Genomic DNA, 25,442 nt, shown 5'->3' with positions numbered 1-25,442 from the left:
AGCAAGGCAATGTCACGAGCAGATCGCAGATTACTGAGGTACTCTCCATCTACCCTTATCCCTAACTGCTCCCATTCCAAGTCTCTGAATACTTCCTCTAAGCAAGCTGTGAATAGTACTGGGGAGATCATGTCTACTTGCCCAACACCTTTCTTTACAGGAATTTTGTTACTTTCTTTATGCAGAACTATGGTTGCTGCGCAGCCACTATATATATCTTCCAGCACTTTCACGTACGGCTTGTCTACCCCCTGATTTTGCAATGCCTGCATCACCGCCGAAGTTTCAACTGAGTCAAATGCTTATTCGTAATCAATGAATGCTACATATAAGGGCTGGTTATACTCCGAGCATTTTTCTATCACCTGGTTGATGGTATGGATATGATTGATAGTAGAGTATCGTTTCCGAAAACCTGCTTGATCCTTTGCTTGACTGCAGTCTAAGGTTGTCCTGATTCTATTAGCGATTACCTTAGTAAATACCTTATACGTAACAGACAGTAAGCTGATTGGTCTGTAATTTTTGAAGTCCTTAGAGTCCCCTTTCTTATGAATGAGAATATTGTTTGCATTCCTCCATGGTTCTGGTACCCTCGATGACACCAGGCACTGCGTATACAGGGTGGCCAGTTTTTCTAGCACGATATCCCCCCCGTCCTTTAACAAATCTGCAGTCACCCGATTCTCTCCAGCTGATTTCCCCCTTTTCATAGTTTCTAATGCTTTCTTGACCTCGTCCTTCGTCACTGGTGGCACGTCTGACTGTTTTTCCCTACCGCCAATCTCATTATGGTCCTGACTACTTTGGCTGCTGTAGAGATCTGTAAAGAACTGCTCGGCTACTTTGACTATCTTGTCCATATTCGTGATGACGTTGCCCGCCTTGTTCCTTATCGCATACATCTGGGTTTTGCCTATGCCCAATTTCTTCTTTACCGCTTTAAGGCTTTTCCCTTCTTTACAGCATGCTCAATTTTCTCCATGCTATACTTCCTTATATTGGCCATCTTGAGCTTATTGATTAGCTTTGATATCTCGGCCAATTCTATCTGGTCTGTTGAATTGGAAGCTTTCATACTCTGGCGTTTCTTAATCAAATCTTTCGTCTCCTTGGACAGCTTACTGGTATCCTCTCTAACTATACTACCACCTACTTCTACAGCGCACTCAGTAATGATATCTCTGAAATGATTGATCATTGCTTCTAAAGTAATGTCTCCATCCTCTGTAAGAGCTGAATATCTATTCTGTAGCGAGATCCTGAACTCTTCTGCCCTCCCTAATTCGTTTATTGGTTTCTTTCTTACTAATCTGTTGCGTTCCTTCTTCAGATTTAGGCTAATTCGGGACCTCACCATCCTGTGGTCACTGCATCGCACTTTCCCGATTACCTCTACATCTTGCATAATGACGGGGGTTGAACACAGTATGAAGTCAATTTCATTTTTAGTCTCCCCGTTAGGACTTTTCCATGTCTACTTCCGGTTCTTCCGTTTGCTGAAGAAGGTATTTATGATTCTTAAGTTATTGCGCTCTGCAAACTCAACTAGTAGGTCCCCCCTGCTATTCCTAGAGCCAATGCCATAGTCACCTACTGCCTGGTCTCCTGCCTGGTCTCCTGCCTGCTTTTTCCCTACCTTGGCATTGAAGTCGCCCATTAGTACAGTATACTGAGTCTTTACTTTTCGCATTGCCGATTCTACATCTTCGTAGAAGCTTTCAACTGCGTGGTCATCATAACTACATGTGGGTGCATAGGCCCAGTTTATAGCGCTTATTAAGCCTAATTATGATGCCTGCCACCCTCTTATTTATGCTATAGAATTCATCTATATTGCCCACTATATACTTATTGACAAGGAAACCTACTTCTAGTTCTCGCCTCTCCGGTAAACCTTGATAACACAGTACATGCCCATCCTTCAGTACAGTATATGCCTCATTCGGCCTCCTAACCTCACTAAGCCTTATGACATCCCATTACATACCCTCTAGTTCCTCTAACAGCACTGCTAAACTAGCTTCACTAGATAGGGTTCTAGCGTTAAACATTGCCAAGGTCAGTTTCCAATGGCGGCCTGTCCAGCAGAGCGAGAAACTCTTAGCACCCCCTGCTGCGTCACAGGTCTGACCGCCGCCGTGGTCAGGGCCGGGGTTTTATGGAACTAATAAGAAGTTGCAGCCAATTACTGCACAAGGGTGGCCAACTCCTGTTCTGGTGAGGGAGTGCGTTTCCGGAGGTGTTCACCGGCATCAGGTCGCACCCTAAATCTGTTTATGCAATTCCATCGACACGCGGATTTTTTTTTTTCTTTTATCCGGTGAATTGCGTGGCACCGGGATTTGAACCCTGGTCCTCTTGCATGAGAGGCGGATGTTCTATTGCTACACTACCACTGCACCTCGAACGACTAAGTGTTACGTGAACTCCTGCGTGCAGTGCCAGCGTTTCAAGCTTCCCAAGACTTCTCTTGCCGGGCCATTCGTAATATAAAATTTCGTAGAAAGTACATGCAAGAGCAGCAAAATCCAATCAGAGAAGGCACAGCAACTCGGAGGGTGCCTACTTGGGTCACGTCCATTTATTTACACGCAAAGAACTGCGTTATTGCGGCCTGCTTTTTTGTGTTGATTGCGTTCCATATCACGCCCTGTTCCACAGTTTGCAAACACTCAACAAATGCAAACCCACTGCTCTCAATAGCACTGTAGTGGCGGCGCAGTAAATCCAATGCAGCAAGCGCTTCTTGTGAAGTCGGAATGTTCTCAACATTTGCATAGTAATATATATATATATCCTTCATATTCATCCTATAATAAACAGCACTGTTACAATGGCAGTGTCATTTACACGCATGATTTTTCAAACCAGTCATATTCCATTATTGATTTAAGTAAGTGAGTACATATTCCACGGAGCAGCAAATCAAATACTGCTGCCATATCACAAAGCAATTCGATTGTTCTGCTTACCAGCCAACAAATTCTTACAAGCTACCATTCAGAACAAGAGGTGAAAAAAAAAAAAAAGACTAATAAAACTGGATACCACACAGGTCAGATCATTACTCTGCTACGGGTGGATATACATTTCAAATCACTTGCATCAGTAGACAAAAAACTTGCCACAAATTTATATCAGCACGAAATGCTCGCTTACATGGCAACTTCACTGAGCAAGAAAATATTATCAAAGTGCATTGAAAAGGACATTGAAGAAACTTCAAGGTAATACTTACGAGAGGAAGCACACATCAGGCCCACTGGTTACATTTCATTTCCCAAAGCAGCATACGAGATATGAGAGAAACCACACTGGACGACCTTGAATTACTTTACCATTAAATCTTTATCATCATCATCATCAGCCTGATTATACCCACTGCAGGGCGAAGGCCTCTCCCATATTTCTCTCCTTAACCCGGTTCTGTGCTAGCTGCATCCACTTGTTTCTGCCGCCCCCTGCTACGCTTTCCTTCCCTTGGAATCCAGTTTTTTACCCTCAGCGACCATCGGTTACCCTCTCTTCACACTACATGTCCTGCCCATGTAGTGTAGTTCCCATCGCCATTAAATCTTGGCAATGAGAATTTGCCAAGCTCAGGAAAAAAAATTCCATCAGTCAAAGTTCATCCAAAACAAGCTAATTCTGCATGAATAAGCATGGGAGGTACATTCACACAGATTTGTATGCAACTGAAGGAATTTATTGATGGCCGTGCACAACCACTCACTGCTTGCAGTGGGTACTGCAAGATCAAAGACTGTGGTACCAGTGATGTGCATGCAATGGCAGCTCACGTGTTCTTATCATCCGTAGTGGCTTGTGGAAGTGTTAAAGATGCACACTGTACTCTCGCAAGGCACTCGGGTCAAGAAATTTTACAAATTTGCAGCATTCCCAATAATTGCGATTCTACTGTATGCGGCCTAGGATACAACACTGCATCATTTGGTGGGCGAAGAGTGATATGCATAATAAAGCAAAGGACTCTTGGGTACTGCAGGTGTCAAACGGGTGATGAGCAAGAAAAAGCAGTCCGGGAAACTGCAAGCATTCAGTTATGCCACTCACACACTTCCACAAGGGAGCTCCACATCGTAAAAATTATTTCAAAGAAGTTGCCAAATTCAGTCTGAAATTATAGCTTGAAATGACATATCCGAGGCACAAAACAGGGAGCTCTTCTGCACTTAAGTTGGACTTGCTTCATGCCCCCGACATATGTGCTGTGCTGTTGAGGCATGTTCCTTGCTACAGTGACAAAGCTTGAACACACATTGCTGCTGTTGTAAACATTACCTGTCACAACTCCCGTCATTACAAGCTGCTGATGCCTGAACAAGCTGGCATGCTGCATCAGAACCTGACCGGACTAGAGCAGAGACAATAGTGCACACTGTTCAGCCTGCACGCTGGGAGTGTTTCCTGTCTGCCGCTGCTGCCGTGCACCTCCTCTGCGGGCAGAACGGCCGCTAACACACGAAGCGCGCTGACGCTTTTGCTCAGAGATCCCGTTTCTAATGCACTACAGTCAAACCAGGATATATCGAACTCGAAGGGGATCGCGAAATAGTTCGATATATAGATAATTCGATATACAGAAATCGGCTTGGGACGGCACTTACGATGCAAAAAAACGATACTGTATTTGTCGCGTAATCAACTCACTTGTATAATGAACCCACCTTCCACTTTTGTACTAGAGAATTAAAAAAAAAATAATAAAAGCGATAAGGCCAGCTCGCTCGCATGAAAGCGATTAAACGATCTCAGCGACGAGCGGCAGTGACAGAGCAACAAATTTCCAACTTGTTGGAACTGCGTCCCTCTGTCGTTCGAGCCACCGCGGCAGCTCAAAACAAGGTTTCTGTGTCGCAGCGGCAGAAATCGCGAGCGTTTTCGCTTGCATGTTGCACTCCGTTTTGGTCGTCTCAACCACAGCTCATTCCTTGGCAGCGTGCCAAGATGCTGCGCAGCTCCTGCTGCGGCAGGGAGCGAACTTGGCAGACTGCCCGTGATGGCTTGATTGCGCAAGCCTGGTGCTTGGGGCAGACGTAGTCTACTGCCACAAAATCATTGGAAAGCTGCAAATGCTGTTTGAAGCTGCAAATGCTGAAGGCCGGTGTCATAATCGCAGCTGACCGCGTGGTTTCGTTTGTTCATACATGCAAGCATAATTTAAACGACTCCCGCAAAAAAAAAAAAGAAAGAAAAAAAAACGCCGCTTCGTAACGCCATATCTTACGCTACGCCGCGCGTACAGCACAACGATAAAAACAAACGACTCTCGCAAAAAAAAAAAAAAAAAAAAGATCTGCCGCTTCTTAATTTCCGCAGGCGCTATAGCCCCATCAGCCGCCGCGCGCAGAGGGTTCGCAAACGCGCTGGAGAAAGCGTCCGACGTTCTATCTGAAAATGGGCTGAGCTGGCTTGGCGCATGCGTAGCGCGTGCTACTGCGAACGAAGGCCGGGAAAGAGGAATGAGAGAGATAGCTCGGCAAAAGAATGGGCACAACCTTGCGCTTTGCTCTATCGCGTCTTTCCCCTCTCGTTCCCACCGGTTCTCTCTGATTCATTCACGCACATGGCTAGCAAACGTTACATGCTGGCGCGCGGGAAACGATAACCACAGATGCGCGCGCCTTTGGGGAATGGGCGTATCGCTGCCCTAGCCGAACTGTCCCCTCTCATTCCTTCCGCGCGTGGCTTGAAAACGTCATGCGGCAAACGGCTGAGGGTGATGCGATCGTCTTAGGGGAAGGCACACTTTCCAGTGCGTGGTGCGGATCGAACGACCGGTGAAATTGAGTTAGATATATGACGCGGCATATTCCGCGAGTTCGATATAACTAAAATTCGATATATCCGGGTTCGACTGTACAGACTGGCCTTAAAACGTACAGGCTGGTGATGCACACCGCAGAATGGAAGACAGGTTATGGTGAACGCACCACGAGAGATACACCAAAAGTGTGACAAGGGTAGCTACGGAATTCACACTCGCATTAACAGAACCAACAGTGGGTCAGACTGCCTTGACTCTACGATAGGTATGGGGAGCCACCTCAGAATGAGGGGACACGAGCGGAAGCAAACAGCAACGCGTTCAAATATGAAATGGCGCCACTGCTATGGCATGTTTCAGGACAGGGCATGCAGGCGAAACTGGTACTCCCCCTCGCTCAGCCATTAATTAACACTGGCTGGCAGAATGCGATACACCGCATCAAACAATGAACGCAGCAGACAATGCACTCTCCGTCTCCGGTGGTGAACAGGCCTGCAAGATGTGTGGTCATGTATTATGGGTTCTGCAACTCGCTCAGAAGAGCTCCCAGTGCATCTGCGGGCAGTGCAGCCATTCACGCAGTCATGTCGACAGACCAGCATCAATTCAAACGAGCACCTAGCCAATCAAAATTCTTGAGCACTGTCCCTGAAATTTCAATGTGTGGCACAGTGTTGTGGAGGAAAACATGCATCATTTGTTGATGTCCTTGACAGTGAAGCAATGCACTGCACTTTGAAAAAGCTAGAATGCACCTCTCAGCTGAAATGGTGGCTCGTCCATGACCAAATTTCGCACAGAGGTGGAATATGGCAGTCCCTTTGTTTCCAAACTACATAAGAATGGGGCAGAAGCCTCATCCAGCCGTAAGCCCGTATCAATGGCAGTGATGCTGAAGAGAACAGAGAGGAGGCTTTTGCAGAAACAGTGCTAGCAGCACCACTTCACCTGAGCTTCTTCACGGGTATGATGTTAGAACCCTTGCTCTTATGAGTGATATGGTGCTAATGCTAATGCTGGTATGATCTCTGTGTAAATTTTTTTCTTTGGCTCAGTATCAGCACAGATTTGCACTTCTAAATGATTTGATCAAGTGGAGTACTGTGCCCAAACATAGTACCACACACACACACACACAAAAAAAAAGAAACGGTTGCCAAATGCCAGATCCCATGACATTTCAGCATGAACAGCGTAGCGGCGTGGCTGAAGAAAGCACCTTTGGCTTCTCTTTGAGCAACACAGCAGTAGGTACTTGACAAGTTAGCGATACCAGGGCACTCGACATTTTGTAAGCATATGTGCCAGCCAATTACCACCAAACTTTCAGCCAGGCGTGGAGGTGCAAGGTTACGTACCAAGCAGACTGATCTTGACCTCCTGCTTCTCGATAATCTGCTGGTGGCTAGACTTGTATCGTTCAAAAGCATCCTTGACAGAGGTGCAACGCTGGCAGGAGGCATCACGTAGCCTAATCACAGGAAAACAAAGCCACAAGAAATAGAGATTACAACCACCAGGCAGTACACTGCAAATTGAATAATCAAAGGGGAAAAACATTTTAGAAACCTACAGCAACAACTCGACATTTCTAGTACATGTCGCATACAGCACTGCTTCCACAAACATCTTAAAAGGACACTGAACAGAAAAGTGAAGTGGGCTTGCGTCGATAGAATACCAGTTCCTGATCACAAAGTTCTAGTAAGGTAGAAAAAAGCAAGAATAGAGATACAGGTATCGCTGCCACAACCGAAACGGCTGAAGCTCGCAGCTGCGAGTCACGCAACATGCGATGGATCTCGGAAGCTGACAAATTTTAATCACACCGCATGTTTGAATCGAATAGTCTTGTCTCCAACATAATAACATGCTTTTATCACGTGGAGACAACGGTGAAAAGGCAATCTAAATGGGACAAGGCAAGGCAAGAAACATACTTGGCGGCGCCATGAGCTGCCTTGTTTTTAGTTTCGATGATGTTCCCGTGCAGGCGTGCTCGCATAGTTTCGTTTTCGGCATGCAGCTGAAACGACTAAGTGCTCTTCGGAAGATCATGTTTCGCCGCACACCTGCGACATATTTTCATTGACTTTACCGAAGTCTACCTTATGCTAAACTGCTGCGCGCTCCTTTGTGCTCCGTGCGAGCCGCTCGCAGTGTTGACGACGGTACAATGCAGAGGCCGGCGGTAGCTTTCATGCTTTCATTTCAGCTGCTGCTAGACTCCACCGCACGACGCGGGTCAGCAATCAGGGAGTCTGAATTACGTCATGGATGGCGTCATTTTATCCAACTACGTAGTTGGGTTGAACTGTAAAATTCAACCGGCGGGAAAAAAAAAACTGCTCTATTTCTTGTCGCATTATTTCATAAATAAATGCACCTTTTGCTACCGGACAAGTGACAGCAATGTCATGAAATATCGTACTATTGTGTTCTGCTAGCATATTGTCTTCAGTGCCCCTTAAAGCTCCTAAGGTGTCTTTCAATGTGTGCAACATATACACTTTAGAGACAAATCTGTGGAGCAATACATTGCTAGTTTTGGGACCACAGGGTCAGCTCGTGAGATAAGGTTTGCTGGAGACCGCAGATTGCATGCCTACCACTCCGAATTACTGCAGAGTATGCAAAAGCATTTCTCCCTCTTACATTGGAGATACTGCACAGTGAGCTGTGGAAAGGGAAATGATAGGAGTGGTAACAGGAAGAGGCAGAAAAAAAAAAGGCCGGCTCTCGAAACTAAATATTAAGGACAATTTTTTCAGCACTATGGGAACCTTAGTCGTCATGGTATTCGATTCGGCTCCGGTTTTGTTAGAAACACTGCAAAAGATTTTTATTTTTCTATCAGTGAATGAAGCAGGTTTTATCTATCCCAATAATGCCCACCATGAAAAGCAAGTGCATACTGACTGCACTTCGGCAGAAATTGTGGATTAACAGCTGGCATAATTATAACCACCAGACAATAAATGCATTTAGCTCCATGCAGTGACATATGCATTCAGAGTAAAAAAAAATACATATATATAGGAATGCATTCAGAGTAGAACAGCAGGAAATCTTTCTTAGTTTCTTGCGCTTTGTGCACAAATTATGGTGCTCATTCCTCCACAAAGCTCCCATGTTCATCTCGGCCGACACAACACATCTATAGTTTTGCAAAAATAAACCTGCATGTAAAAGTTGCCTGCCCAATGCAAATGGGACATAAAATGACTTCAAAGAAGTGTTCTTTGTGCGAGAATGACCTATAGTAGAATGGGCTTACAAGATGTAGCTTGTGCAGTTCAATATTCCATTTAGACTGCCATTTATCTCTCAGCCGAGAATGTACTCACCGACCTTATGTAATCTTGCGTGCAAGAAACAGACTACATTCCAACAATAAAAATGCATCTTTCACTGCATTCAGTACAGGCAACACCACCACTGGAAGATTTTTCGGCAAAACTGGAGTGGTTCAGGGCAATTTTTGTGCACAGATCGCCGAGGCTGCACTACACCACCATTTACTTCTAGACAGTGACCACAGAGACCTTCTTACCTTAGCATCTCAAGTTTGAATAGGGCGGTGGAAGAATTTTCAAGTGCAACTTTTTTTTTTTATTAACAGGTACTGCCATACAAAGAGTCAACATAGCCAGAAAGAGACACAGCACCAATTCCCTCTAAGAACACATATTGGATGAAGTTGTTGACGGTTCCTACCACTGAAAACTAGGCTGTCCACTAAACACAATGCAATGCGTCTCTCGCGGACCTTTGAGGAATAATAAATAAATAAATTATGCATCCAATGGCCTTAGTTTCAGTTAAGTAGAGGGTACTCAATTTCTGTGCCCAAGTTGATGCATTTTGGTGGCCTTCACTTTTCTCGGGGTGTGGATGACCCAGTACAGTTGGTGATGGGAAAGTATGGGGGAGGCAAAAAGCATCGCATCGAGAAGTGCACTCACTGCTGTTCCTTTTGAGAGATGAGCTCAGACAGCTGCAAAACTTGCTTCTGCAGTGCTGAAAATGGAGTGAAGTGCCAATAAGCCAATCTGGGACTGCTATACTTGATTCATAGCAAACATAAGCACAAAAAGCGAAGGGCACTCATTACATATTTAAACAGTAAGAAAGCAAAATCAAACTTGGCCAGAACGGTAAAGGCAGACAGCTTCAACATCAAACTAAAGTTAGATGAAAAGATCAAAATGTCTGCTAGTACAACCTAGCTCACCAAAAATGGCAGTCAACCTTCCTTCTTAGTCAACCCACAGAGTGCTTACAGAGACTCACAGCCTCCAGTTGATGCCCTGCAACTAGCTGTCCAGCAGCCTTGTTCTACTGTTAATTGCAAAACGCGTTCTTTGCGCATGCATAAAGCACTTGGCCGCTACAGATGTTTATAATAACCGAGTGGTGTGTCAACTCATAGCCCTTGCAGCAACGCCAGAGCCTCAGCAGGTAGCATAGAACACGCATCCCAATGCTAAATTAACAGACTCCGCAGTGCTGGCACTTAACAGAAGCATCCATTTCACAGGGCCGGATTATCCAGTGCTCAAAGGGTTCAAATGAACCGGGCCTTCCTTTCTCAAGGGCCCCCCCCGAGAGGTGAAAAAAAATGGCGGATTTCAAGGATTGGTGCGAAAAGTAGTCAAATCCTCTTGTCCCTGATTTGTTAAAGAGCTTATGTATTGCAATGTCAAATGTTCCAAAAGCTGTTTGTCACATCATACGCTTAATCTCAGTCAGCCTCATATTTCGCCAGTGAAAGTACAAAACCTTGTGCTTGCCCAAATAGATAGAAAAAAATGGCTGGGGCTTAGCCACGGTGTAAGAATAATTTAGGTGAGAGGACGGCGCGAAGGCGACGCTTCCCGGGGAGAGGAGAGTTGAGCTCTGGTTAGAAGAGCCCTTGAGAGGTGGCGCGCGAAACTAGCGCCCGCTAAAGTCCCTTGCGCCAGCGCATTCATGCGGGTTCTCCACTCTGCGCCTGCTCTTTGTTCGCACGCACGTGTGTTTACGCTTCGATCTGTTTGGTTGTTTTACGTATTGGTATGCTACGCGATGGGGAAGTGCTTTGTACAGTACTGCAACACGGGTTATAAGTCCTGTAAAGAGAAGTTATCACTTTTTACGCCGCCGCAAGACCAAGCAAGGCTCGACGCATGGAGACGGGCGATCCCTCGCAAAGACTGAGTACTGCAGCGCATGGACAGTGTTTGTGAAAAACATTTCGCTCCTCACTTCATATTGAAAACGTGGTCCGCTGCTATTGATGGCCGCGTTCTGATGTCGGGCAATAGGAGAGCGGGACTTGCCAAGGATGCTCTGCCAACTATTTTCGAGGGAGCGCCGAGCTACTTGTCAAAGAAGGTAAGAAGTCCTCGCAAGAATTCAAGGCGGCAGGCTTATCGTGCACCTTCCTCCGCGTGTACGCGCGGGCCCAACAGTGGAGGTACCGGACTTCAAACCCTGCCAGCAACACCATCAGCTCAAAGCACAGACGGCGAAGTCAACAAGAGCAGCAATGTTGTCGGGGCAAGTGACCTCTGCACTTCATCGCCGTTCGAAGAAATGTTCAACACAGCATCAACTCTCTACCTTCCGACACCGTCCTGGGCGGTGCATTGCATCGACGCAGAAGGGTTCCGTGACCTCGTGTTCCACGGCGCCTCCCTGCTATGCACAAGTGACGGCGCATGTGTGCTTTTTAACCAAAAGTCTGTGCATGTGAAAAGCGACATGGCTTTGCAAGTTTACATATTCGACAAGCCGGTTGAATGCAGTGCTGTAGGCATAAATAATTTTGCTGTGTCGACAACTGAAGTTGAGGATGTTCTAAAAGCGGTTCACAACTTACACATTTGCAGTGGAGGACCTAATATGAAGGACTTTCCTTCTGTGGCTCCTGAATGTGCTTTTGTTGACTGCCAGCGTAAATGGAGGCATAAACGATGTCCACTGCTTTTACCGGGGGGAGATATATGTCGTGCATGCAGTACCCTATCAGATACTCTCAGAATCCATGTTGACCGACAAGCTGCTCGAGCAAAACAGCGGCAACCACTGAAGCGCATCAGGCTGTCTGTGTCACCTGCCAAAAAACAGAAGATTGACGCCTTGCGTCGGGCTAGGGCTGTCTTGCAAAAGTCACGGGCACGACTACTGAAGCACAACCGACTCATAACTAAACAACTCGAAGAGAGCAAAGGTGAAATAATGAAATTGCAAGAGGAAGACGTCGAAAAGAAACTGCAAGCTCTTAACATTCCACCGATGCAGCTCCTTCTTGTGCAGGAATGTATGTCCGCAGCCAAGTGCACAACAAAGAATAATAGGTGCTACACCGACGACTGGCTACTCCTATGCCTCTAGCTGAACATCAGGAGCTCCACCACTTACTCATTCCTTCGAAGTAATAACATACTGCCCATGCCATGCATATCAACCATAAGAAAGTATATAAACATGGTTGGGCTCAAATGTGGTTTTGATGAGAATTTTTTTTAAAGCTCTCAAAATCAAACTGGCAAGGAAGACGTCCTTTCAGCGCAGAGGGATGGTGATTTTAGAAGAGATACAGGTCAGGAAAGAGATGGCTGTAAACTCGAAGACCATGACGTATTCTGGACTTGTTGACTATGGAGACCAAGGAGGGCAAAGCAATGAGCTGGCAGACCATGGTCTAGTGTTTGCCTTTGCACCTTTTGCTGACAGTTATTTACAACCTGTAGCAGTATTTGCTTCGAAAGGAGCAACAAAGGGGACAGTCCTTGCCCAGCTGTTGCTGCAGTGCATTGTGCACTTAGAGCAGGCATGAATATTTGTTGACGGTGTAGTCTGCGATGGTGCATCTACTAACAGGGCCATGTGGAAGCAGCTCGGAGTAAGTGGCACTCTAGGACATGTTGTTAATTGTTTTGAACATCCACTAGGTGCGTCAAGAAAAGTCTATGTCGTGGCAGACACACCACATTTATTCAAATGCATCAGGAATCGTCTCTACGACAAAAAGATTTTGAAAGTAAATGGGCAACTAGCGAAATGGTCGTGTTACGATGCACTTTTTGTGGCAGATACCAAAAATGCCGCAGAACTTAGGGTGTGTCTAAAGCTGACGTATTGTCATGTCAATCCTTCACATATGCTCAAAATGCGGGTGAAGCTAGCCACACAAGTTTTCAGCCACTCAGTTGCTAAGGGAATATCTTTCTATGCACAGAGAGGCGCACGTCGGCTTGAAAATGTCGAGCCAACTGTGGAGTTTACTCTCTTGATGAATGACCTTTTTGACGCCCTCAATTGTCGCTTTCCCGCAGAAGGCCTCACACTTGGATGCAAAGATTTCCATGTTCTCGAGTCTGCGTCTAAGTGGCTAGATAGCTGGGAGCAGGAAGTTGTGAGGGGTGATATACACAAAGATCTTTTCCTAACACAATCTACAGCCGAAGGTTTACGTGTTACCCTTAAGTCTGTTCAGGAACTGTCAGTGTTTCTTCTGAAGGAGTGCGACTTCAAGTATGTCCTGACAGCGAAAATGAATCAGGACCCCTTGGAGTGTTTTTTCAGTATTATAAGACAAGCGGGTGGCCAAAATGAGCATCCCACATTCCCGACATTCCTACAGCTTTACCGCATGCTTTCTCTTTATTCATTATTGAGGCCACCACAGTTCGGCAACTGTGTAGCTTCCGAGAAAGAGCAATCTGCTTTTCTCACGCTCAGTGACTTTAGAGAGGTGTTTAAATCCGGAGCTATTCAGCACACCGATAAAATGCATAACCTCAAGCAGAAGCTGGATGGCCTTATCAGTGAGGAAACCTGGGAGTGCGATGATGTGTTTGAACATGACTATTCAAATGCTGCAGTTATTGACTGCATTGTGTACTATGTCACAGGATTTGTGTCACGAAAGCTTGGTACTCATACATCCTGTACAGTTTGTAAGGAGGCTCTGGTCGGAAAGAAGGGTATTTCAAAGTTACCAGAAGCTGACTTGGTAAATTGTAAAATGAAAGGAGGGCTCATGCATCCAAATGTGCACCTGTTTCTTCTTTTTAAAGAGGCCGAGGAGCACTTCGCAAAACATGCCGGCGAAAGGGATATATATGATCGCACGACTGACGCTGTGCTAGAAAACTTTAACTTCACATTTCCATGTGTTGCTCATTAAGAAGAAATGCTTGCTAAGCTCTTACACTATTATGTGTGCCTGCGAATGCGACAGTATTGCCGACAGTTGAAGAACAAGCATGTAAAGAAAAGCCAAGACTTGCGTAAATTGTCTAAACTTGTATGATTTTCTTTGTTCAGGACGAGCGCAATGTGTGCTTATGTGTACTGCATATATGTCTAAACTTTGTTTTGTGTGTGTGTGGTGTGATGTACACTGTCATACTTACCAATGTAGTTTTTTTTTGTAAATAAATGAAATTTATGAGGTCAATGCCTTATTGCCATCCACACAAATGTATGCATTCTTCTCATGAACAAGGCTATAAACTGTATGTATCTTAAGGTAGAAATACAAACTTATACAGACAGTATCGAATCTGTAGTTGCCAATGACACGCCGACACATTATTAGACACAGAAGAATAAGGCTGCAAGTGTTATCACAGTTTATTAGCCGTTTTCTGAGCTAGGATGTTGCGACTGCTTCCTGTGAATTCCCTTTCCTTTCACGCTTATCACCAATTTACGGTGTTATTGCTACAACGGGCCACTTGTGAGTGGTGGAATATAAGCTCGGTGTATAACTGTAGGTACGCTTGACCGCTTACGACGGGTGACTGGGGTAAGCGTAAACACTGCAGATGTTTATTCGTGCGATAGCCGGTATCAGAGAAACTACCTAACGCATTCTCTGGCATCGACCGGACGCACGGGACTTAGCCCCCAACTAGCTATTTCGCCTTCGCTGCAGATAAAACCGAACGTTAGGGGCTGACGTGAAGGCGGTAAGGTCATGCTATTTATTTTACTGGACTATTTACTTTGGCCTCGCAACGATGACGTTGCGAGACCAAGTTGGCTTCTTGTTTACTTGACCCACCTATTCTTGCACAGTGACTTCGCCCACACAGCGACCGGGCCCTACTGGGCCTGAGTTGGTAGCGCCATCTGTTGGAGAACTTGAGAAGCAAAGCTTTCTTGCGGAGCGGAGACCGGCGGCGTCCTCTCACCTGAATTATTCTTACACCGTGGGCTTAGCTAAGTTTAAGCCTGGATATCTCGAAGCGAAAAGCTTGGGTGACGCTTATGGTTTAGCTTATGGTTATGCTTTATGATTTAGCCTATGGATATGCTTACAGTTTTGCTTATGGTTACGCTTTATGCTATGGATATGCTTACGGTTTAACTTATAGATAATTATGCTTACGGTTTAGCTTATGGTTATGCTTTAGGCGTTTCAGACTCTGCTTTGCTGCGTCGTTTAGCGAGACGTTCTTCTCGTTGAAGCGCAGTGTTGACTAGCGTAGTGAAGCTTTTCACTTCAAAATTACGGCCTCTATTTAATGTCTGTTAAGAGGAGAATGGCTATCTTTTGCCTCACATCATTTTGCCTCCCACTGGGTTCATCGCAGCGCTACATGTAATTACGAAAGGTGCATTATCTGTCATACATTCTTCGGCAAGGGTGAGTTTGGATGGACCATCGCTCCTGTCGCGTGGCATTCCTTGCCGGGCATTCAAGTGTTAGATCGCAGATGGTGAGTACGCTAGACAAAAACTAATCTCGCTACTGTGCCGGAGTACCAGGGTTCAAACCCTACCGCGGCATCATTTACATAATGAAGAAAATAAGTTTAAATATTTGACAAGAATCCACTTTTGAATAGGGTGCATATTCTTATAACATGTCTGTTTTTATTTTTTCACTCCACTTTTATGCAAGTCATAAAGGCATTTACATTTCTGTAAGCTTTTTCGAGCCTTTAGCTGGCAGAATTCCGTGGCGAGATCAACTTGATCCCCCTGAGAATCTCGCATCTCTACTCCTGGCAGCGACAAATTACTGAAGCGGCTTGTCAGCTATGAGCAGTAAATCTCTAACTAATAATTTATTGCTTTTGCCATAGCTTTCACTAGTTAAATTAATAAAACACAAAACTGACCTCAACAGCAGTAATGACCAAGGAAAGTTGGTTTGCCAGCTGGTACGAGCTGACTCCCAACTAAAAGCTAGCTAGAACCCTTTGATCTCACTTGACCACCAACTGGGGCCAGCTGTCTTCCAACTGGTAGGCATCTGGAGCCAGTCAACACCAGCTGAGTACCAGATGGGAAAAGGTGAAACCAGCTAAAAACATTTTGGATTTTTTTCCACCTATTTGGGCAAATACAAAGTTTTTTACCTTGACTAGTGAAATATGAGGTCGACTTTAGGATTCAGCGTACGAGGTGACGAAGAGCTTTTGAATCATTCGATGTTGCAATACATAAGCTTCAATTTTAATCATTGGAAACAAGGAAGAATATGATTTGACTATTTTCCGAACCAAACGTCGAAATCTGCCATTTTTTTCACTTCTCAAGGGGCCCGGTTTATTTGATCCCTGCGAACCTTGGATAACCCGGCCCCGTTTCCCATAGTTAGTTGTGACTTTAGGTAGTAAAAAGTTATTATGCAGTGTAAAGAACATCATACTGTTTCTGTAAAAACGTACACTGCTTTAGGCGAGCTTCAAAGAGTCTTTCTGGATGAATTCGCAATACTGCTAGATAGTTTGTAGCATATTTACGCTAAGAATTTGCGAACAGCTTATGAACAAGATCAATTTCTACTTAATCTGTGCTTAAATGCAGCCAAACATCCTACGCTACCGAATTATACAAGCAAATAAACCCTCGAGAAAGTTATTTTCACGGATGCGCGTTCCGATATTTTAGAGGGGATTTTACATCTCTCTTCATTTCCTACAATAGATCAATCTAAATGTCATTCAGTCCGTATGCTCTGCGGGAAAGTATAAGCTCAGATGATGTTCATAAACAGTCCGCGGATCCTTCGAGTAAAAATGACGTTTTCTGCCGAAGATTCTAAAACGCACCAAGTCTCAGGCATAGCAAGAGCACACAAGAATAAGAAGGACACCACATGCACACTAAAGGTCCGTTCGTTTGACCTGCACTACGTGAACTGGTGCTGCACTTCTTTTCAGCGATGCAACATGGCGCCCTCTGCACCACGCCGTTCGTTTCAAGAAGTGCAGACGTCGTGCAGGTCGAGTTCACGAAAAGTTCAGCAAAACTGTGCACCTCCTCAGCGATCAGTGCCAAAATGGTGCAGCTGCAGCCTCCGCATGAAAGCAGACGACAGCTTGCGCGATGATGGCTTGCGTGTTGTGATAAACAGTGAAGCGACACTATAGTTATTCTACTCGTCAACGAGAACGGTCCCCGTGTTCGCCAAAGAAACAATGACACATACTTCAAACCATGTCTAACAAGTAAGCACGTGCATGCGTTATGGTTCATGCTGACTTCAATCGTGATCGAAGTTTGTTTGCACTTCATGCCAGCTGCCGCATGGTGCGCATACACGCTAGTTCGTGTCAATGCTTCATTGCGATGTGCTATTTGAAAATTGATCTTATTCGGCATGTTGGTGCCAGTTGATGTGAGTGGCAATATAATTCACAGCTAGCCGACTACATGCGGTTGGCTTTTGTATATATATGCATCGCATATTCATGAATGAATGAATCCTATCGCATGTGTATATGCTGCTCAGATAAACGGCACTAATCATCTCAAACATGAAGATTTTCAAATAGCATATTGCAACAAGTACGCGTTGTGCAAACGCATATATACGCACCTTTTGCGGCAGCACATGGTCATGATTGAAGTATATAATCAGCATGCATCACATCGCATGCGTGTGTCTACTTCTTGTGAGTATGCATAGCCATTACCTTGGCGAACTCGATTGTGTTCTCGTTGACAAGTGCCATTTATTACAACGCACAGGCCAAAAACATTGTTGTCATGTGCTATTTGAAAATTCACCAAGTTAAAAGAGACGGCGTCGGCTGACGCGAGTTGCACTCAGCCGACCGCAGCTTGTTGGCGACGCCAAGGCTAGCAGACGGCCGGGCCTGCACCCTACCGTTAATAAAAAGACTAGCGCAAATAACACAGACACTGACATAGGAGATGACAGGACGAGCGCTAAACATCAACTCTCAATGAGTTATGTTTAGCGCTCGTCCTGTCTTCTCCTATGTCTGTGTCTTTTTATTAATGATGGCACACAACTAGCCCAGCTTTCTGCTTTGACTGTACTCTACCATTCGTTTGGAAGCAGCTGGTACCGATGCTGCACCTGAACTGCTGGAACTGGCGCTGCACGCTTGCGGCACCGCCGCAGAACTTTACGGAACTGGTGCAAAGAGTGCCGCTGAATCGAACGGACCTTATGTGTATGCATGTGGGGGTAAGGTGGTGGAGGAGTATAGGGGCAGTCTTAATATTTTTTTTAACCGGGCCCCCATCACACATTTCGCTCTGCCATTTCGTGGTGCAGTACATGTTGTCTTGTAACTCAGCAGCAGGTGAGCTGCAGCGTAACCTCATTAACGTTTTCGATACCCGTCGTGGTCATAAAAATAGGGCTGAAAACACAGGCGCTAATGTGACGTTTTACTGTTCAAAGGGTTCTATGAAAAAGCAGCTGCGAATTGACTATTCATTGCAGTGTGCATAGCTGTGGCGTTGCTACTACCGTTACAGTGAACTATACTACCGCCCAACAAAATGCATACGACGACTGAAACGGACTTTACTTATTACGACGCACTCCCGCAAAACATTCCGAGCTGATAGAGCGCACGAGAACGGCAACGAATTGCATACCTTGTGTGATGCTGACGTGCGTGCTATACACTTGATGCAGCAAGCCTTTGATGGACGGCAGGCTGCTATCCAGTTCCCCGCCGCGGCCAGAAGACGAGGCGCTCAAAAAGTCCATCGCTGCTGGTGATGTCATGTCATATTTTCTGGTCTACAAGCCGGCGTAATCGCACTTTGCATGAAATAACGCGCCAAGAAACAAGTGGATAAGATTGGATCAAGCCTACATTAGCGGCTAGTTTCTGCGCTCCTAAGATGACAAGTTTTAAACAATTTTAATAATATCTAAAAATGTAAATATATATGTGTGTTTTTTTGTGTTTTGATTTATTAATTACTTTAGAAATTTTATGAAAGTTTTGATAATTTCGCAACTGCGGTCACGGGGCTTTCAACTTGTGCCTCCACCATTTTCCGCTTCCTTCTTTCTTTTCACCAGCCATCTTGATTGTGGCACGATGGTAAGGCTTGTTAGTTTTTCGTTTGGTACTGAAATTCGTGGGTCATTGTTAGAAAATAGACATGGATTTAAGTCACTAAGTTGTTATATGTCGCTGTACTTGTTGTTTGGAACGTTGATGGTTAAAAGGCAGCTTTGATTTCCGCAGGCTGCCCACAAGACGTTCCGGATAAAACAGAAGCTCGCCAAAAAGCTCAAGCAGAACCGGCCAATTCCCCAGTGGATCAGGATGAGGACAGGGAATTCCATCCGGTAAGTCTGGTGACTACGTTTTGCAACGCAACTTAAGAGCGTCATGTGCTGTGGCGTTAACTACTTGGCATTCTAGTTGTGCCTGCTTCTCGTCGCTGGGGCGCCGGCGGGACCATTGCAAACAGGCTCCAGCTCGTGTTTCATTAGGTGACTTTCGTCTTAACTAGTACTTCGTGTTTTTGTTTGTGTGGTAGGCAGCAAGACATAGTTGCAAACATGTGATTTGCAGTGTCATGTCTTGGACATGTTATAACACGCCAGTAACAAGTGCCGTTGTAGTCTCCACGCCGAGCTGCAATTCTCCTAGTGCATGCCTCAATTTGGCTACACAGGGCGCTTTGCTTTCTGAAAGATGACCATGGCCGCGTGTGATGGATTGCAAACTGGTAGTAGCCGTCTGATCAATGCAGCCTCCGTGAAGTGCGACCCCGAAAAGCACCGGTATTTAACCCTTGCTTTTCATTTCATAACTGTTTCACAATAGTGACTGCAGAATTTCAAAGCGAGAAGAAACATTTCTAGCGCATGTAGAAACCAGAAAACGTTGTGAAAAGTATTGATACCTTTATCATATTGCCCCGCCGGGGTGGCGCAGTGGTTACGGCGCTCGACTACTGTTCCCAAGGACGCGGGATCGAATCCCGGCCTCGGCGGCAGCTTTTCGATGGAGGCGAAAAGCAAGGCGCCCGTGTGCAGTGCGATGTCAGTGCACGTTAAAGAACCCCAGGTGGTCGAAATTTCCGGAGTCCTCCACTACGGCGTCTCTCATAGCCTGAGTCGCTTTGGGACGTTAAACCCCACAAACCAACCAACCAACCTTTATCATATTGCACTTTTGACCCTCTTTGGGTCAATGCTCCCTCTTTGGGTCAATGCTGATCAGAAGCTTGTTACACGGCCGCATTTTAGCGCAATCGAGCCCAATCCTACTTGTTGCAATTTCCAAGTGCGCTTGAGGTTTACAAGTACAATGGATAGAAGACACCAACACTCACTCGTGAGTTTTAATAATGAAAAATTCATGGAATAAGATAAAAGAAAAAGCTTTATTGGATAAATTGGTTTAAATGCACTCTGCCTACTTATGCAAATTAATATTTTAAAATAATCTCTGCACCCTCCTCTACCGCGCTGATGCACACAAGGAGGCATTGCCAAGTTGCAAAGGCACTTAAAATGAGTGCACTTAGCAGTTCCAGAGAGAGACACTTTGCTGCCTTGTGCTAAACGGGAAAGCTGGGTACACTCTCATTAGCACTGTAGATACAAAACTGCCAACTGTCTGCCGCTCAAAAGGGTCGTGGAGCCAAGGCTGCAGCTGATTTCGTTTACTGAAAGCCGGGTTAAGAGCAGCACAATCGTGGCGCGCGAAAGCGCCAGGGACGTTATATTTTTTGTCTTTCGCGGGCTTTGTTTAGGGCTTCGAAAAAACTTGAGGCTTTCTTTATCGTGAATAGATGGAATGGGGGTTTTAGAAGATGCTCTCCAACTCTGCAGATCACATTTGTTGTTTAAAGGCAATAGTAAATTAGGCAAATTATCTTAATTATTAATTGCAAAATAAAAAATTGTCTATGGTGCGCCAGATCGCTGGCAGCTGTATACAGGTGCTTTCTCTGGCCTATCTCATATGTTTAATTTTTTAACCCTTGGCTAAAGTTGGCTACCTTGGACACTGTGTGTGGGTGCGCGTGCGTGCATATAGGCTCCCAAAGCATCGCTGGGCAGCGTTGTGGCTCCTGATGGGCAACGCCATCTGTGACAGAAAAACACACACTGGTGCGCGGCCGGCTCGGCTCGCTGCCTTCGCGACGTGCGCCGCGTGCTTTCTCCCTAATGTGCCCCCACAGGCGCATCGCGACATGCAGCCTGCATTTCGTCTTGATGATTGGACAACCTGCCGCGTATTTCTATGGAGGAAACGTAATTATAGGCGAGAAAATTTTCATTCACGTCTGCACTATAGAGCAGGCGACAGACGGCGATGAGTAAATATTGATTGTGGATGTGTTTCCCACGTTAGCGAAAACGTAGGAAGTTTATCTCGAGGTAGGTCAGCTATGTAACTATATTGTCATATATAATATGTTTAAAAACTGCAGAAGTATTATCAGTACTCTGAAATAAAGCTGCTCGCTTGTTGATCATCGTTTTGGCTTTTAGCATGAGATCTCTATACGGTTTTGTTTTTATTATTACGACGTTACTAAAGCAAATCTTGCAGTAGAAGAATAAGCTATAGTCCGAAGGAGACGTTTCTTCAAAGGCACGAACGCTAGCAGTCTCAAAAGCACATGCGTGGTCCGCGCGCTGCACGCGACATAACTGGCTCGCTGGCTCGGAAGGAAGGTGAAATCCAAACTTGTACTACAATCGTGCTTTATTTGGGTGCTTATTAAATGGTCGTGTTTCATTTATATCTGGTTTGCGCTTACGAAACCTGTGACGCGAATAGGGTGCTCCGTGCTGCGAGTAGTGTCAATCGAGCCATAACTAGGATCGCTTTTGTATTGCACTTCCAACATACTTTTGTTATGAATAATAATAATGTTGGTTCACTGATTGGCCAATTTGCGGAAATCTGTAAAAGCTGCTCAGCCAAGCATGTTACCCCCCCCCCCAAAAAAAAAAAAAAAAAAAAGAGGCCTCGTTCCTATATATTTTCTTGGTCGTAGGGCACATTCACACATCATTGTCGATCGCGGCCGTCTCACGCTGGATATCAGTTGATTTGGTTGCTTTTAGAGCACTCTCAAAGCAGGGAGAGAGCACAGGAAATCGGCAAAGCAAGACACGCACGGAGCGAAGAACAGAATAATGCTCCACCCCCTTCACTTCATATACATGGTGTTAAAACCATTGTACTCTTTTGATGCCAAGACGTCTTTGTCAACTGTCGAACATTTCTGAGTTTATGGAGACGGGAAAAATTAGCCCTTTTCGTTTCCACAAAGAATGCGAGACTTCTCAGAATGCTGTCATGTGGGTTGGAAAACAGGTCTTGTGGAAACGCTTCCAATGAAATCTGCAAAATTTCACACGTGAGCCTAGTCTTTTGACGCTTCGCTTACTATTGTGGGTTTCGCATCAGCGGAAGCGTTTTTGTATCGCCAAATAACTGCCAGGCGCAACTCGATTGCCGCACGTGCACAGGAAGCTAGCGGAGCGTCTGCTCCGGCGACGTCCCATCGTTTCACGTTTCGCCACCATACCAGGAATGCGGCGCTGCCATCGTGCGGCGAAACTTGAGCTTGGGTTCCCTATATACGAGGGCGAGTCAAATAAAAGTGAGCCAATGCAAATGTGTGACAAACGGGGACTTCATTTAAAAGTCTTCATGAGCATTTAGACATTCGTCCCACTAACGAATCGTGCGATGAAGCTGCTTAGGTCGCTGCTTCAAGAAATCTAACCTCATTGATGTCATCATCCGACACGAATCTGGTTCCTTTGGGCTGTTTTTTCAATAGCCCGAAAATGTGGAAATCGCAGGGAGACAAGTCTGGGCTGTATGGTGTATGTTGCTGCGTTTCTCACTTGAACTTTGCCAGTTTTGTGTAACCACATCGGCGACATGGGGACAGACATTGTCATGGAGCAAGATGACCCCATTCGTCAATTTTCCTGTCGTTTGTTCTTGACTGCTACTCCATCGTTTCATAATGTCGGAAATGTCCTTCTTTGAACCGTTTGCTCCAACACTTCAAAGCGAGTGGCCAATGAAATGCAGTGTTCACCGTACACGGCAGCCATACGGCGACGAATAATTTCTTGTTGGGAAACACCTTCAGCTGTAAAAAAATCAGACGACACAACGCTGTTCAACTTTTGGAGCGTCCATTATATCACGCAACAGTGTTCAATCCAGTGTATGAGAGCTTTAAAGAACATTTATATTTGCACCTGCATGTGACTTCCGTAAATGGGAGATGTCTGTGTGCTAAGTGCATGCATCGCAAACAGTGGGCCGAACCATTGCGCGGGCTGGTTTGGCTCACTCCCTCATATATTCCCTTCAGGCGCCAGTGAAATTTTCTGGAAGGAAACATTTTTTTTGCTCCATGCGGGATCAGTAAGCCAGGCAAAATTCAAATATAAAATATTCAAAAATATTTATATTTTTTTCCCGTCCACATATGTGGACATGGCGCCTCATAGCTTCTACGTAAATGAAAACATTGCGACATTTTCTGCATATTATACTAGTAAGCATGAATAAATGTTTTCCTCTGAGAATACCTTGGCGCCTTCAGGACTGTGGCACCTACACACGGATCAGCGTTGCACGAAATAACAGAGCGCCACGGGCAGTTTAATCGTTTTGGCGTTATACCGCCGTGTCCACATTTGTGGGCGCAAAAGATAATGAAATCTGGCATGCAACATCTACATTCCCTTATTGACACATTCATTACAATAAATAGTATTATTAAACATCGGTTTAGAAAGAGGCACGCAATCATACGAGCTGCTGATTCACCCCGCCATAAAACAATGCAACATCCATCTTTACTTGCCGTTTACAAACACATTTCACTGTAGTAACAAGAGATGGCGCCACATACTCGACAGGGCCAGTTCAAATGTTACGGGTCAAATTCAAAGGCGGAAATTCGCACTTCGTGCAAATATGGTGAAGTTTGGGTCACGTCCACATGTGGACACAGCACCTGAAGGGGATATATGTGTAACCTGATGTGTTGATGCCACTGAGTTGTCAAGATTTTCTGGCGTTTTTGTGGCTGTAAAGCGAGCTCTTTTGCATGAAAACCATTCAGCTTATTCCAGTCAATTCTGTCCAGTGTTGTATATGCATTTTGATGAAGAGCAGCAAAATGGATCACTTCACGGAATGTGCTGCATGGCTTTCATTTACGTAAATGCGTAGGGCTTGCATACTTGTTTTAATTTCTAGTTTTGTCATTGCTTTTAGGATCCTATGTTGCCTGGAAAAGCAGCGCCACGTTGCACACATCTCCGCTACCATATTTGCACCAAGTCTGATGCTTTCTATTATACTCCCATTGTGACACATGCTTTTGGGATCATCAGGTCATAATGCATGGTTGTCTTCCTAAGCTCATCTGGTGCACCTCAAGAGAGTCGGCAGATGCTCGTTAGAGGTGGACCTCCGTCCAAAGGCGTCGACTGGTTGTCGTGTCATGAAAAGCTGGAAAGCATCCACTACTTGTTTTTAAGTGGTTTTGAACTATGGCTAGACGTTTGCCCCTAGTACAGGCAGTGTAAACGTTGTACTGCAAGTGACATGGCATTTATTTTCTTTGTCATGTTTGGTTTGTGATTAAAGAATAGCTGACATGCCCCTTTGGTTGATTGAGATGTATGGCAGGAGCTCACGTAGGTGGATGACATTATGGAAACCAGCATTTATAGGAGGGCTGCAGCTTGATTGTGATTTTTTTTATATATTCCTTGGGTTTTCTTTTTGTGTTTGTTCTTTCCTGGACTTGTCATATCAAATGAGCAGAATGCCTATGTTGGCAAGTTCGATTGCCCTACGCTGCTGTCTTGTAACTGGTACATTGCTTTCTTGCAGCTACAATGCCAAGAGGCGACACTGGCGCCGCACCAAGCTCAAGCTGTAAGGGGAACATCGTGGCCAGGCCAAGTCCTGGGAAGTTGGCTGCGTGGATCCCTCCCATCGTGTGCGCCCCCTTTCATCTCATCTTGGATGCCACCTCGATTAGGATGATTCAAAATAAACTCCTCGGGCTTGGCTAGTACCCATTGTTGTCTCGTGCTGTTTCTTTCACATAAGATGAATTTCAGTGTACATGTCAACATAGTCACCGCCTTAGTGCTAAGGGTATAGTGTTCTAGAATTGAGTATACTAATGGCGCATTCGGTTGGGGGGGACGAGAGCAGAGACGCTGAGCATTGCAGAGCAGTACAGGAGCTCGCCGAGCGAGGGTGTAACTGTCCTCCCACGGGAACGCTCTCTGCGTGTCGAGAACATCGCGCCACGACCACGTGACCGCACATCTCTCTCTCCAGCATTTTCCGCCTGCCCGCAGTGACGGCAGTTGCAACCCGGGGAGAGGCCAAGTCTCCGT

General features: G+C 45.4%; 2 protein-coding genes and 1 pseudogene across 6 annotated transcripts in view; 2 read left to right on the top strand and 1 right to left on the bottom strand.

Annotated features, from left to right (window-relative positions):
- The window catches only part of LOC146192227 (uncharacterized), a 78,290-nt gene extending 59,395 nt beyond the window's left edge, over positions 1–18,895 (bottom strand). For 2 of the 5 annotated variants that reach the window (XM_084602391.1, XM_084602392.1), the window contains exons 1-3: positions 18,659–18,895; positions 9,760–9,814; positions 7,153–7,265 (exon numbers count right to left, since the gene is read on the bottom strand). In XM_084602391.1, the coding sequence (XP_084458517.1) occupies positions 7,153–7,265; positions 9,760–9,814; positions 18,659–18,791 (301 nt within the window). In that variant the 5' untranslated portion in view covers positions 18,792–18,895. The remainder of the gene's footprint in view (positions 1–7,152; positions 7,266–9,759; positions 9,815–18,658) is intronic. The other 3 variants (XM_084602393.1, XM_084602394.1, XM_084602395.1) reach the window with 3 other exon arrangements.
- On the top strand, positions 10,862–14,096 carry LOC146192228 (uncharacterized; annotated as a pseudogene).
- Positions 18,896–18,976: 81 nt separating the features above from the next.
- Positions 18,977–25,111, top strand: RpL39 (ribosomal protein L39). Its single transcript, XM_084602396.1, has 3 exons — positions 18,977–19,116; positions 19,264–19,367; positions 24,925–25,111. Exons 1-3 carry the CDS (start codon positions 19,006–19,008, stop codon positions 24,971–24,973), a joined length of 264 nt encoding a protein of 87 aa, XP_084458522.1. The 5' UTR covers positions 18,977–19,005; the 3' UTR covers positions 24,974–25,111.
- The last annotated feature ends 331 nt before the right edge of the window (positions 25,112–25,442 follow it).

This window comes from Amblyomma maculatum, chromosome 4 (assembly GCF_055883805.1).
Source record: "Amblyomma maculatum isolate TAMU_Amacu chromosome 4, ASM5588380v1, whole genome shotgun sequence".
Classification (NCBI taxonomy): Eukaryota; Metazoa; Arthropoda; class Arachnida; order Ixodida; family Ixodidae; genus Amblyomma; species Amblyomma maculatum.
The sequence above is the reverse complement of the archived record's forward strand: the minus strand, read 5'-3'. Positions and strand labels throughout refer to the sequence as shown.